The sequence below is a fragment of the Oncorhynchus gorbuscha genome, linkage group LG15, assembly GCF_021184085.1.
Source record: "Oncorhynchus gorbuscha isolate QuinsamMale2020 ecotype Even-year linkage group LG15, OgorEven_v1.0, whole genome shotgun sequence".
NCBI classification, from domain to species: domain Eukaryota; kingdom Metazoa; phylum Chordata; class Actinopteri; order Salmoniformes; family Salmonidae; genus Oncorhynchus; species Oncorhynchus gorbuscha.
This window is the reverse complement of record NC_060187.1, coordinates 62,159,023-62,174,066: the sequence shown is the minus strand read 5'-3', so window position 1 is coordinate 62,174,066 and position 15,044 is coordinate 62,159,023. Positions and strand designations below refer to the sequence as shown.

At 40.0% G+C, this 15,044-nt stretch overlaps 1 protein-coding gene across 1 annotated transcript; it reads left to right on the top strand.

The window, feature by feature from the left end:
* Nucleotides 1–237: 237 nt before the first annotated feature.
* LOC123997669 (transmembrane protein 106B-like) lies at nt 238–10,615 on the top strand. The gene is made up of 8 exons (XM_046302123.1): nt 238–372; nt 1,172–1,382; nt 1,619–1,682; nt 1,822–1,981; nt 6,677–6,817; nt 7,236–7,285; nt 7,372–7,425; nt 9,070–10,615. Exons 2-8 carry the CDS (start codon nt 1,178–1,180, stop codon nt 9,188–9,190), a joined length of 795 nt encoding a protein of 264 aa, XP_046158079.1. The 5' UTR covers nt 238–372; nt 1,172–1,177; the 3' UTR covers nt 9,191–10,615.
* The last annotated feature ends 4,429 nt before the right edge of the window (nt 10,616–15,044 follow it).

The window sequence follows — 15,044 nt, the reverse complement described above, 5'->3', positions numbered from 1 at the left end:
TGAGACAGGTGGAAACGTTTTCTCTTTACAGCCCAATATTCTCAACATATTAGTGTCAACATTGTATTTTCATTATTGGTCTTTAAAAAAATGTTTTCATAAATTACTTATTGCAATTTCTTGTTGGCACAATACAAGTGGCCATAGATTAAAATTCAATATAATTTGAATTAGTTATACACATTGACATAGATTTTTTGAAATGCCGACTTTTATTTTGAAGGTTTCTATATTACCATACGAAAGTGACGTCTCGTCGGAGCTGCTGGCAGAATACTAGTGCGTGTATTTATGTCAGTACTATATTGATAATAACAGCGGCTATTCGTGACCAAGCATATGTAAAGCAATTCTGCGTGAATATATGCAAAGGTAAGCAGATGAATCGAATATCGAATGTTGCCATTTTGATCATATCTGTAGTGCGTGTGTAATACCGCACAGTGATACTTTGACATTGTCAGGGGAACCGGGCAACATTTTGCAATATGGAAACATTTTATCCATGCTAACAATGCCCTGTGCTCTGCAAGTATTCTACGCAATCATTCACATCAATAACTTGACACCAAATAAAAGTACAACAGAATATCGGAGCAAATACGCAACAATCTATTCGTGAGTTTCGGATTAAAATGGCAGGCGGCGGCGAACGAGTTTCTCTGGAAGGAACATGGTGTACTGTGTAGCATAATGGTCGTCTGCACGTCATCACAGTACCTCGACTATTGGCGCACAATGTATAGTAAGAGTAGAAGACACGATGCGATGTGTTTGACTAGGTTACATATATTTGGTTCATACGAAACTTTGGTCAGAACAAGTGTCTTTTGTTTGACAATAATTGTTTCAAGCACGCATGAATTACATAGATGGTGCGCACTTGATAATAGCTTTTGGGGAGTTGGTGTAAACTGGTCTAAACAAAACCAAAATAATCTATGCAAAAATGGAATAGGAGAATGGTAGCCTGTCTACAGTATAAATTGGCTTTTAAACCTGTATATACATGGTCATGACGTAGGCAGGCACCTTGTTATAGTACAAAAGTAGTATAAAACCATTTGCGTAAAATGACCATAACTACCATGTAAATATCAAATCAATTTGTGGCATGAGTTTTCACTACCAACCACACCTACTTATTAGATCTTAAATGTTTTATTCACAGAAAGTGATGGGGAAGTCACACTCCCTCTTGTCGAAGGGGAAAGACGACCGTAGCAGCCAGAGTGGCCTGACGACTGGTCCAGAGTACATAGACACACAGAGTGAAGAGGATGGAAAGAATGGAGATGTGTCTCAGTTCCCCTATGTGGAATTTACTGGCAGAGACAGTGTCACATGCCCCACATGCCAGGGCACTGGCAGAATACCACGAGGTAAGGGGTTAAACAAATACATTCCTACACAGTAATAAACATGGACTCTCACAATACACCTACATCTGTTCTAAATCTCCACCTCATGAGCTGCTTTTTTTTTCAAATTTGCATTTTGATTTGATAGGCCACCTAGAAACACTGAGACTTCCAACATTCACTGAAAATGAAAAAGACATACGTTTGAACCAACAGTTTCCTCTGTAAATGGCTTTGTCATCACGTCTCTAATGCAGGCCAAGAGAACCAGCTTGTGGCTCTGATTCCATACAGTGACCAGAGGCTCCAGCCAAGGAGAACGTAAGTCTCATCTCGCTCAGCCAGACGTCTCTTTTTTTTTTTGAAAGCTGTGCAATTGAATGATTCAACTGTGGTTGACTGTGGTCTATATCCAACTTCTGTCTTTCTTTTAATGGCGCTTCCTCCCTTTCTCTTGCAGAAAGCTGTATGTCACTGTGTCTGTGTTTCTATGCCTCCTGCTGTCTGGCCTGGCTGTGTTTTTCATGTTCCCTCGTTCTATCGACGTCTCCTATGTGGGCGTGAAGTCTGCATTCGTCTCCTATGACCAGGACAAACGGATTGTCTATCTCAATATCACGGTAAGATCCTCTTAGTTGTTTCTTGTGTTTCCATCTAAGGGTTGACATGGATTCAAATCCAATTGTATTGGTCACATGTTTCGTAAAACAACGGGTGTAGACTAACAGTGAAATGCGTATTTACCGACCGTTCCCAACAATGCTGAGAGAAAAATAGAAAGATAACAACACAAGGACTAAATACACCATGAGTAACAATAACATGGTTATATACACGGAGTACTAGCACCGAATCAATGTGCAGAGGCATGAGGTAATTGAGGTATATATGTACAGTTGAAGTCAGAAGTTTACAAACACTTAGGTTTTCAACCACTTCACAAATTTCTTCTTAACAAACTATAGTTTTGGCAAGTCGGTTAGGACAAGTAATTTTTCCAACGATTGTTTACAGATAGATTATTTAACTTATCATTCACTGTATCACAATTCCAGTTGGTCAGAAGTTTACACACACTAAATTAACTGTGCCTTTAAACAGCTTGGAAAACTCCAGAAAATGATGTCATGGCTTTAGAAGCTTCTGATAGGCTAATTGACATAATTTGAGTCAATTGGAGGTGTACCTGTGGATGTATTTCAAGAACTACCTTCAAACTTAGTGCCTCTTTGCTTGACATCATGGGAAAATCCAAATAAATCAGCCAAGACCTCAGAGAAAAAATTGTAGACCTCCACAAGTCTGGTTCATCCTTGGGAGCAATTTCTAAACGCCTGAAGGTACCATGTTCATCTGTGCAAACAATAGTACGCAAGTATAAACACAATGACACCACTCAGCCGTCATACCGCTCAGGATGGAGGTGCGTTATGTCTCCTAGAGATGAACGTACTTTGGTGCAAAAAGTGCAAATCGATCTCAGAACAACAGCAAAGGACCTTGTGAAGATGCTGGAGGAAACCGGTACAAAAGTATCTATATCCACAGTAAAACAAGTCCTATATCGACAACCTGAAAGGCCGCTCAGCAAGGAAGAAACCACTTCTCCAAAACCGCCATAAACAAGCCAGACTACAGTTTGTAACTGCACATGGGGACAAAGATCGTACTTTTTGGAGAAATGTCCTCTGGTCTGATGAAACAAAAATAGAAATGTTTGGCCATAGTGAGGAGGAAAAAGGGGGAGGCTTGCAAGCTGAAGAACACAATCCCAACCGTGAAGCACAGGGGTGGAAGCATCATGTTGTGGTGGTGCCTTGCTGCAGGAGGGACTGGTGCTCTTCACAAAATAGATGGCATCATGCAGAAGGAAACTGATGTTGATATATTGAAGCAACATCTCAAGACATCAGTCAGGAAGTTAAAGCTTGGTCGCAAATGGGTCTTCCAAATGTACATTGACCCCAAGCATACTTCCAAAGTTGTGGCAAAATGGCTTAAGGCCAATGAAGTCCGAATTTTGGAGTGGCCATCACAAAGCTCTGACCTCAATCCTTTGTGGGCAGAACTGAAAAAGCGTGTGCGAGCAAGGAGGCCTACAAACCCGACTCAGTTACACCAGCTCTGTCAGGAGGAATGGGCCAAAATTCACCCAACTTATTGTGGGAAGCTTGTGGAAGGCTACCAGGAATTGTGAAAAATGGAGTTTAAATGTATTTGGCTAAGGTGTATGTAAACGTCCGACTTCAACTGTACATATAGTTAGGGGTAAAGTGAATAGGCAACAGGATAGATAATAAACCGTGTCAGCAGTGTATGTGATGAGTCAAAAAAGTGCAAAAAGGGGCCATGCAAATAGTCCTGGTAGTTATTTGGTTAACAATTTAGTAGTCTTAAGGTTTGGGGGTAGAAACTGTTCAGGGTCCTGTTGGTTCCAGATTTGGTGCATCGGTACCGCCTGCCATACATTAGCAGAGAGAACAGTCTATGTCTTGGGTAGTTGGAGTCTTTTACAATTTGTAGGGCCTTCTGTTACACCAACTGATTCTGGAATAGAGGGATAAGGATAAGATTTTTCAACACCAATACGATTATTGGAGGACCAAAAAAAGACGATGCGATTAATCGGCCTATTTATTTATTTGTAATAATGACAATTACAACAATACTGAATTAACACTTATTTTAACTTAATGTAATACATCAATAAAATCAATTTGGCCTCAAATAAATAATGAAACATGTTCAATTTGGTTTAAATAATGCAAAAACAAAGTATTGGAGAAGAAAGTAAAAGTGCAATATGTGCCATGTAAGAAAGCTAACGTTTAAGTTTCTTGCTCAGAACATGAGAACATATGAAGCTGGTGGTTCCTTTTAACATGAGTTTTCAATATTCCGAGGTAAGAAGTTTTAAGGTTGTAATTATTATAGGAATTATAGGACTATTTCTCTCTATACCATTTGTATTTCATTAACCTTGACTATTGGATGTTCTTTTAGGCACTTTAGTATTGCCAGTGTAACAGTATAGCTTCCGTCCCTCTCCTCGCTCCTACCTGGGCTCGAACCAGGAACACAACGACAATAGCCACCCTCGAAGCAGCGTTACCCATGCAGAGCAAGGGGAAAAACCACTCCAAGTCTCAGAGCGAGTGACGTTTGAAACGCTATTAGCGCGCACCCCTAACAATTCCACAACTACTACCTTATACACACAAGTGTAAAGGGATAAATAACATGTACATAAAGATATATGAATGAGTGATGGTACAGAACGGCATAGGCAAGATGCAGTAGATGGTATCGAGTACAGTATATACATATGAGATGAGTAATGTAGGGTATGTAAACATAAAAGTGGCATAGTTTAAAGTGGCTAGTGATACATGTATTACATAAAGATGGCAAGATGCAGTAGATGATATAGAGTACACTGTATACATATACATATGAGATGAGTAATGTAGGGTATGTAAAAATAAAAGTGGCATAGTTTAAAGTGGCTAGTGATACATGTATTACATAAAGATGGCAAGATGCAGTAGATGATATAGAGTACATTATATACATATACATATGAGATGAGTAATGTAGGGTATGTAAACATTATATTAAGAGGCATTGTTTAAATATTCCTGTTACATTGCACAACATTCAATGTTATGTCATAATTACGTAAAATGCTGGCAAATTAGGCGGCCCAAACTGTTGCATATACACTGACTCTGCGTGCAATGAACGCAAGAGAAGTGACACAATTTCACCTGGTTAATATTGCCTGCTAACCTGGATTGCTTTTAGCTAAATATGCAGGTTTAGAAATATATACTTCTGTGTATTGATTTTAAGAAAGGCATTGATGTTCATGGTTAAGCACCGCATTGATTATATGCAACGCAGGACACGCTAGATAAACTAGTAATATCATCAACCATGTGTAGTTAACTAGTGATTATGATTGATTGATTGTTTTTTATAAGATAAGTTTAATGCTAGCTAGCAACTTACCTTGGTTTACTGCATTTGCGTAACAGGCAGTCTCCTCGTGGAGTGCAATGGAATCAGGTGGTTAGAGCGTTGTAAGGTTGCAAGATTGAATCCCCCGAGCTGACAAGGTAAAAATCTGTTGTTCTGCCCCTGAACGAGGCAGTTAACCCACTGTTCCTAGGCCATCATTGAAAATAAGAATGTGTTCTTATCTGACTTGCCCAGTTAAATAAAGATTAAATAAAGGTGTAAAAAAATATGGATATATATTTTTTTAATCGGGCCAATTCGGTGTCCAAAAATACTGATTTCCGATTGTAATAAACTTGAAATCGGCCCTAATTAATCGGCCATTCCGATTAATTGGTCGACCTCTATTCTGGATGGCAGGGAGCTTGGCCCCAGTGATGTACTGGGCCGTACGCACTACCCTCTGTAGCGACTTGCGGTCGGATGCCAAGCAGTTGCCATACCAAATGGTGATGCAGCCAGTCAAGATGCTTTCAATTTTGCAGCTGTAGAACTCTTTGAGGATCTGAGGGTCCGTGCCAAATCTTTTCAGCCTCCATTTGGGGGAGAGGTGCTGTCTTGCCTTCTTCACAACTGTGTTGGTGTGTGTGGACAATGTTAATTCCTTAGTGATGTGGACACAGAGGAACTTGAAGCTCTCAACCCGCTCCACTACAGCCCTGTCGATGTGAATGGGAGTGTGCTCGGCCCTCCTTTTCCTATAGTCCACGATCAGCTCCTTTGTCTTGCTGACGTGGAGGGAGAGGTTGTTGTCCTGGCACCACACTGACCTCCTCCCTATAGGCAGTCTCATTGTTGTCGATGATCAGGACTACCACCATTGTGTTGTTAGCAAACTTAATGATGGGTGTTGGGAGTCGTGTTCGGTCATTCAGTCATGGGTGAACAGGGAATACAGGAGGGAAATGAACACGCACCCCTGTGTTGAGGGTCATAGTGGTAGATGTGTTGTTGCTCACCTTCACTGCCTGGGATATATATATTCATGTGTTTTTAAACCTAGGGGCAGCCTGTAAGGAAGTCCAGGATCCAGTTACATAGGGAGGTGTGTTCAGTCCCAGGGTCCTGAGCTTAGTGATGAGCCTGGAGGGTACTCTGGTGTTGAACGTTGAGCTGTAGTCGATGAAGACTATTCTCGCATAGGTGTTCTTCTTGTCCAGGTGGGAGAGGGCAGTGTGAAGTGCAACAGAGATTGCACCATCTGTTGATCTGTTGGGGCGGTATGCAAATTGGAGTGGGTCCTACGTAATGACTCTCTTTCCAACAACTGTTGTTCCGTATGTCTTTTCTTCTAGAACACTCTGAACATCACCAATAACAACTACTACGCTGTATCCCTGACCAACATCACAGCCCAAGTGCAGTTCTCTAAGACTGTGATTGGGAAGGCCCGTATTAGCAATGTGACGACCATCATACCACTGGATAAGCAGCAGGTGGGTCTTTACCATATGAATATTAGAATAATATGCCTTGGTATAATTGCTTGTTATAAACATATTACAGTTTATAAAGTGAGCATAGCTTGACAAGTGAATCAAAGTTGTACTTTCAACTGTCCTGAAGTGCTTTTCTATCGCTCAACACAAGCAGCTTATTGTTCCGCCCGCTTTGCTGCAAAATCTAGCAACAATATCAGACCTCGTTGATAATGAACCTTGTTGTTGTTGACGAATCCACTAGAACATCTGTCCCTGTTCTGAGGGCATCAGTAGCAGCAAGGATGGAATAAGGATGTCATTTTTGGACTGTTGCCCTCAAACGTTACTCATTACTTACTCAGTCAGCACTCAACCGCCCTGTTCAATACGGGAGATGGATAACGGCTGCATTACATCATATCGTTTATTTCAGATTGACTACATGGTTCCCACAGTCATTGCTGATGAGATGAGTTATATGTTGTAAGTATTTCACAAGTAATTGCATTTTATTGTGTGGTTGACAGTACAAATGGTGACATTTCTTTAATACGTGTTTTGTGTTGCAGCGACTATTGCACCCTGCAGTCCATAAAGGTTCACAACATTGTGGTCATGATGCAGTAAGTATACAATGCATTCGGGAAGTATTCAGACCCCTTCCCTTTTTCCATATTTTGTTACATTACAGCCTCATTCTAAAAATGTTTGCTCATAAATCTACACACAATACCCCATAATGACAAATATATATATATATTTTTTTTAAATTAAACCCAGAAAAGTCTAGTTTACATTGGTATTCAGACCCTTTGCTATGAGACTCAAAATTGAGCTCAGGTGCATCCTGTTTCCATTGGTCAGCCTTGAGATGTTTCTACAACTTGATTGGAGTCCACCTGTGGTAAATACAATTGATTGGACATGATTTGGAAAGGCACACACCTGTCTATATAAGATCCCACAGTTGACAGTGCATGTCAGAGCAAAAACCAAGCCATGAGGTTGAAGGAATTGTCTGTAGAGCTCCAAGACACGATTGTGTCGAGGCACAGATCTGTGAAGGGTACCAAAAGATTTCTGCAGCATTAAAGTTCTCCAAGAACACAGTGGCCTCCATCATTCTTAAATGGAAGAAGTTTGGAACCAACAAGACTCTTCCTAGAGCTGGCTGCCCGGCCAAACTGAACACTCAGGGGAGAAGGGCCTAGGTACGGGAGGTGATCAAGCGCCCCAAGAACCAGCTCCAGAGTTCCTCTGTGGAGATGGGAGAACCTTCCAGAAGGACAACCATCTCTGCAGCACTCCACCAATCAGGGCTTTATGGTAGAGTGGCCAGACAGAAGCCACTCCTCAGTAAAAGGCACATGACAGCCCACTTGGAGTTTGCCAAAAGGCACCTAAAGGACTCAGACAATGAGAAACAAGATTCTCTGGTCTGAGGAAACCCAGATTGTTCTCTTTGGCCTAAATGCCAAAAATCACATCTGGAGGAAACCTGGCACTATCCCTACAGTGAAGCATGGTGGTGGCAGCATCATGCTGTTGGGATGTTTTTCAGAGGCAGGGACTGGGAGACTAGTCAGGATTGAGGGAAAGAGGGAGCAAAGTACACAGAGATCCTTGATGAAAACCTGCTTCAGAGCGCTCAGGATCTCAGACTGGGGCAAAGGTTCAACGTCCAACAGGACAACGACCCTAAGCACACAGCCAAGACAACGCAGGAGTGGCTTCGGGACAAGTCTCTGAATGTCCAGCCAGAGCCCGGAGATGAACCCGACCAAACATCTCTGGAGAGACCTGAAAATAGCTGTACAGCAACGCAGAAACTCCCCAAATACAGGTGTGCCAAACTTGTAGCGTCATACCCAAGAAGACTCAAGTCTGTATTCGCTGACAAAGGTGCTTCAGCAAAGTACTGAGTAAAGGGTCTGAATACTTAAATGTAAAAAAAAAAAAAATGTTGTTTTTTTTTTGCAGAAATTTCAAAAAGCCCTTTTTGCTTTGTCATTACGGGGTATTGTTTGTAGATTGAGGGGAAAAACACGATTTAATCCATTTTAATATAAGGCTGTAACATAACAAAATGTGGAAAAAGTCAAGGGGTCCGAATACTTTCTGAATGCAGTGTACCTTTTCAAATATCTACTAATACGTTGAGTTTACACATGTTACTGTACCTACTCTATTTATTTTGTCAAACCACACACGCCCATGTGGGCAGCCATTTTGGGGAAACTGACTATTGTCTATTGACTGGTTTTCAGGGTGACAGTGACCACCTCCTACTTCGGGCACTCGGAGCAGGTCTCCCAGGAGATATACCAGTATGTGGACTGTGGGGGCAACACCACCTCGCTGCATGGACATGTGAAGATGTATCAGTAAGGCAGTATAAACACAGACATAATGGAAGCCCGTCCATCTAAAGGCAGACGAGAGGTTTTTTTACGGAGTTCCTTTGGGCACACGTCTACTGGAGAATAGGAGGAACCATGAAGTTAGCAAGGTGCCAATGTTCAGTTTAATGAGGGTTTGAGGATGTCGCAGGTAGAAAATCTCTTGTGCAAATTCTTCCTAATCGAATGGCCCAATCCAATGTGTACAGGCATTTGAGGTAAAGATGCACTTTAGCTTTGTATGGGAAACGCAATCATCAGAAAGTATTGATATGGCTTGTTGATGTAATGTAGTCTGTACCACTAACCTTCCCAGAACACTAGGTATGGGACGTGCAATACAAATGAAGTAATAGGACAGCATCCTCATTTGGATTACCAGCACCACTAATCACCCCAAACCACTTTTTTGATGGCATTTTATGCCATTCTTTTTTTTTTATATACCAGCCATTTTGTTTTCTTCAAGGGTGTATTTTGTACAAAATACTACTTCCTGATGATGTGTGTCGTTACTCTTACATTTTCATTGTAATGATAGAATGAGACGTAAATCTTAACTGAGGTGGCAGATCACGTCGGGGTGGAGTCGGCGTAATTGTGACGACTACGGGCCATAATTAGATTGCGTCTTTTAGGGATCTAATGAGAGGGATCTTGTATTTTTTTATATAATTCAAATACTGTACCTATAACTATTAGATGTGTTGTTTTATGATGTGAATTACTCTTTAATTGTTTGTTGTAGTGGGTATGTTGCAGGGTTTTTTTCTAACTTGGGTAGTAGACAACTACCCATTTCGAAATATGATATTCCATAAATACCCTCAATGGTGTTGTAAAATTAGGTTTTTATTTTCTCTTTGGGAATCGATTTTAAGAGGTCATTTTGTCTTTACATTTTTTATTTGATGCCCTTTGCCCCTTTTAATTTGTCACGATTGATCACTGAAACTCGCAAGTAAGTTTCGAGTGCTTTTCGAGTGTGTGTTTCTTTCTGAGATGATTAAATGTCAGGACACAGTACGTATCCATTTTGTTATTTTCCTTAAACATTTGTTATTGCTTTTAACGTCTGTTGTGCATGCACAGAATACTGAACTGAGGACAATAAAAATGCCCAAGATAAAATATCAGATGTGTACATTGTTTACATTATCTGATATACTCTATGGAGGAACAATCACACCAATGTATCGTTGTATTTGTCAATGTGCCATATTATGTACCAAATCATCCAAGAAGGAACATTTTCATCAGTTTAAAGTCAGTTCTGAATCCTCGCTGAGGTGCGTTGACTGTGTACTACTGTGTAAATGTGGATACTGTCCATGTACGCCACTGCCAATCATACAGTACATGTAACAATGTTTTTTCCTTGCATGAAACTGGGAATAAAAGTGGTTGATTTTGAGGTTTTTGTTTGGTGCATTTATTGATCGTTTTTAGTTGGGGGAGAATTCAAAGGGTGGAGAAATGTGCAATACCAATCACTAGCACGGGGTGGCGCCTAATTTAACTAAATTAACATAGAAACAAGTAAGTGTTGGATGAAAATATAGTTTCTGTAATGACAAATGACCATATGTGCAAGTTTGCATGAAAAGCTTACTTTACTCACTATTGAAGTCCAAGTAATTAACAACACAATGCATGCCATTCATGTGTAAAACACACCAAGTCCAATATTTAGCATCTTAAAAATAGCATGAAGTTACATTTAAAGTCACTCAGAATAGACAGGCTTAGGTATGTTTGACAGGGTGCTCTAGTGAACATGTACTTTTATTCTAAATGGACAGTATACAGCATGTGTTTGCTGTCATACAGTATTGTGTCAATGTGTTCTACAAGGATCCTAAACAGGTTTGTATGCTGTATGTGAATTGTAATGCATGCTGTATTGTAATGTATGTGAATTGTAATGCATGCTGTATTGTAATGTATGCTGTATTGTAATGCATGCTGTATTGTAATGTATGTGTATTGTAATGCATGCTGTATTGTAATGCATGCTGTATTGTAATGTATGCTGTATTGTAATGCATGCTGTATTGTAATGTATGCTGTATTGTAATGCATGCTGTATTGTAATGTATGTGTATTGTAATGCATGCTGTATTGTAATGCATGCTGTATTGTAATGTATGCTGTATTGTAATGCATGCTGTATTGTAATGTATGCTGTATTGTAATGTATGTGTATTGTAATGCATGCTGTATTGTAATGCATGCTGTATTGTAATGTATGTGTATTGTAATGCATGCTGTATTGTAATGCATGCTGTATTGTAATGCATGCTGTATTGTAATGCACGCTGTATTGTAATGCACGCTGTATTGTAATGCACGCTGTATTGTAATGCACGCTGTATTGTAATGCACGCTGTATTGTAATGCACGCTGTATTGTAATGCACGCTGTATTGTAATGCATGCTGTATTGTAATGCATGCTGTATTGTAATGTATGCGTATTGTAATGCATGCTGTATTGTAATGTATGCATATTGTAATGTATGCATATTGTAATGCATGCTGTATTGTAATGTATGTGTATTGTAATGCATGCTGTATTGTAATGTATGCATATTGTAATGCATGCTGTATTGTAATGTATGCATATTGTAATGCATGCTGTATTGTAATGTATGTGTATTGTAATGCATGCTGTATTGTAATGCATGCGTATTGTAATGCATGCTGTATTGTAATGCATGCTGTATTGTAATGCATGCTGTATTGTGATGCATGCTGTATTGTAATGCATGCTGTATTGTAATGTATGTGTATTGTAATGCATGCTGTATTGTAATGTATGTGTATTGTAATGCATCTGCTAGTCCTGTATGACCTTTGATTTTATTTGTAGACCATTCTGGATGTGTGTCAGTGTGTTACTTTGTTTGCTTCTAGATGCTTCAGGTCTCCAGTGTGTAACGGCATGCTTACCTCACATCTGTTCCTGTCGTTTAAACAGCAGTTGACTTCCTCCCCAGGATTCAGGTCTGGGACTTGGAGCGGTTCCTAATTAACCAGGGCCCAGTTTCCCAAAAGCATCTTAAAGCGATAGTTCTCCCAAATTGCAAAATGACACATGGGTTTCCTTGCCCTGTAAGCAGTCTATGGAAAAGGTATGACAGCAATCCGTGATTTGGTTTAGTTTCCCTGGCACTGTTTCCACATGCTAACGTTCTAGCATTTGTGGCACAAATCCCATTAAAGTCATGGTACCAATATTAGCATTTTTCACACACCATGTCCAAATCATCTGAAGGTATCTCAAATTGATTGTAAAAGCTCAACCAAGTCAGTTCTAGATGTTTTGAACATGATGCACAAAAAAATGCTAATATCGGTCCCATGACTTGAATGGGATTCGTGCCTCAATAGTTTCCCAAAACCATTGTTACTAAAGTTTCACTTGAAAACACAGCTAAGTGCGTCGTTAAATGCTTTTTTTTGCCCTTCCACGTCACTTTATACACAGAAGATCTCCACTAAACATACAATAAGGATGTTTATACACCTCTGTGACCACAAAGTTCAATAGAAATACAAAGTTGCCAATGGCTTTGCAATTGTCACAAACAAGCAAAGGATATAAAATATGCTTCAAATGAAAACCGAGATGACTGCATTCAAATGTAAATGCAGTATAGGCTACATAGGCCTATGTATTTCAATCATATTGTGTAACACGTTAAGCTTTAAGTTCCATCTATTGGGAAACCGGGTCCAGACACAGACACAATGCAGTCACATGCTGTGCTCACTGGCATCATTTATGACCATCAACTATGAGGGAGACTGAGTTTTCCTGTATTCAGAGTGTATTGAAACTAATGGTCAAGATTCGGGAACTATTTGTAATGGCGTGCAGTCTTACTGTGCTTCCTCAGCATGATACAAGACATCTGGAACATAAAGTAGACTGAGTGAGGATGTGAATCTGGTTTCAGACTTCTGGGTTAAGCAGTTCATGCAATGTTCACAAAATGGAGTTCTTGTGGAAATAGGGTTGTTCTTCAGGGAGAAAAGCAAACAAATGGTGAACGTAGCATGATGTTTTTACAGCTATTGAGGAAGTACATTAACCCAGGGGTGTATGGATGCCAGTGTATGGGTTCATGTTTCAGGGGTGTATGGATGCCAGTGTATGGGTTCATGTTTCAGGGGTGTATGGATGCCAGTGTATGGGTTCATGTTTCAGGGGTGTATGGATGCCAGTGTATGGGTTCATGTTTCAGGGATGTAGTCTAGACAAACAACAGGTGTGTGAAATAATGATCTAAATCCAATTGTGTTTCTACAAACAACACTAAATTTCATAGCACACCGAAAAAATACATTTATATATCAGTGTAAGGTAGACTAGGAAGTTAGAAATGGGAGCAGACTAGACTAGTTTGGTTGTGTAAATGTCATTTCTTTCCCCATAGATGATATATACTTTCCCTTTTCCAGATGTAAGGAAATTACTTTTCCAGGTGCACTGTTGATGGACTTCCATTACAGAGAAAACCAACTGAACATTTATGTTCTACCACTACCCTATTCTCCCTTCCATGATGGAGAAATAGAGTTACCTAGTACAACCTCAAATGGTTCCCGAATAACCCTTTTTGGTTCCAGGTATAACCCTATTGTGTTCCATGTAGAACCCTTTTTTCCAGAGGGTTCTAAATGCAACCCAAAATATTTCTACCTGGAACTAAAAAGGGTTCTACCTGGAACCAAATGGGTTCTCCTATGGGGAACCAATTTTTCTAAGAGTGTACCTATCATTGTGAATTAGGTCTACTTCAAACTCAGCAGGCTATACTTCACAGGCTATAGCCCACATTAGGCCTACATTCTGACTAATAACCATCACATCGCGCATAGAACGTAATAATGAAGCCTTGATCATTTTTTAACTTCTATTGAAGTCTATCAGGTGGACACGTTAGCCAGGTTGCCTTCTCTGTTCAGCTATTACATTCCACTCATTGCCACTTGTCATTTGCCAAAGAGACTGGCCTTTCGGCAATCTTCAAATATGAACGTTCTATCATTAATGAGCTCGAGGAGATCAGATGATTTGATCCTGATTCGATAACCCTCACAGCTATCCAATCACAATGTTTATGCAAATTAGATAGCATTTATAAAAATTTAAAAAACTTCATTCATACATTTGATTGGAAGCATTCTAACATTGAGCATTCTGACATAAGACATTTTATTGTAAACATAAACATTGGGCGCGGGGAGAACAGAGCATTCCCGTTCATTGCTTTCTTACCACCAGCCAATGTGATCACATCACACCAGAGAAGCTTCCCCGCTACTGTGAACACTGTAGCATATGTTATATCCGGCAAGCAAGAGCAAGGTGCTTCTTTGTCCAAAATATGTTTTAATTGCTCAAAATAGGTGACCAAACGACATTAAGTGTCCAAAACATTAGGAACATCTACTCTTTCCATGACATAGACTGACCAGGTGAATCCAGGTGAAAGCTATGATCCCTTATTGATGTCACTTGTTAAATCCACTTCAATCAGTGTAGATGGAGGGGCAGAGACAGGTTAAAGAATGATTTTGATGCTCAAAAAGAAAGGAGGACCAAGGCCCTCTCATATAATGAATTAAAATGCCTTTCTTTGTATGGCGTGTTCAATGTAAACAACGTTTTAAATATCCGACGCCTTTCGGCTGCGTGGCTTTTGTCAGGGAGTACAAAGAAATGATAATACAATGCCCTCTTTTGAACAGCTTTTTCCAAACAGAGGATTTTTATGCCTTGAGACAATTGAGACATGGTTTGTGTATGTGTGCCATTCAGAGGGTGAACGGGCGA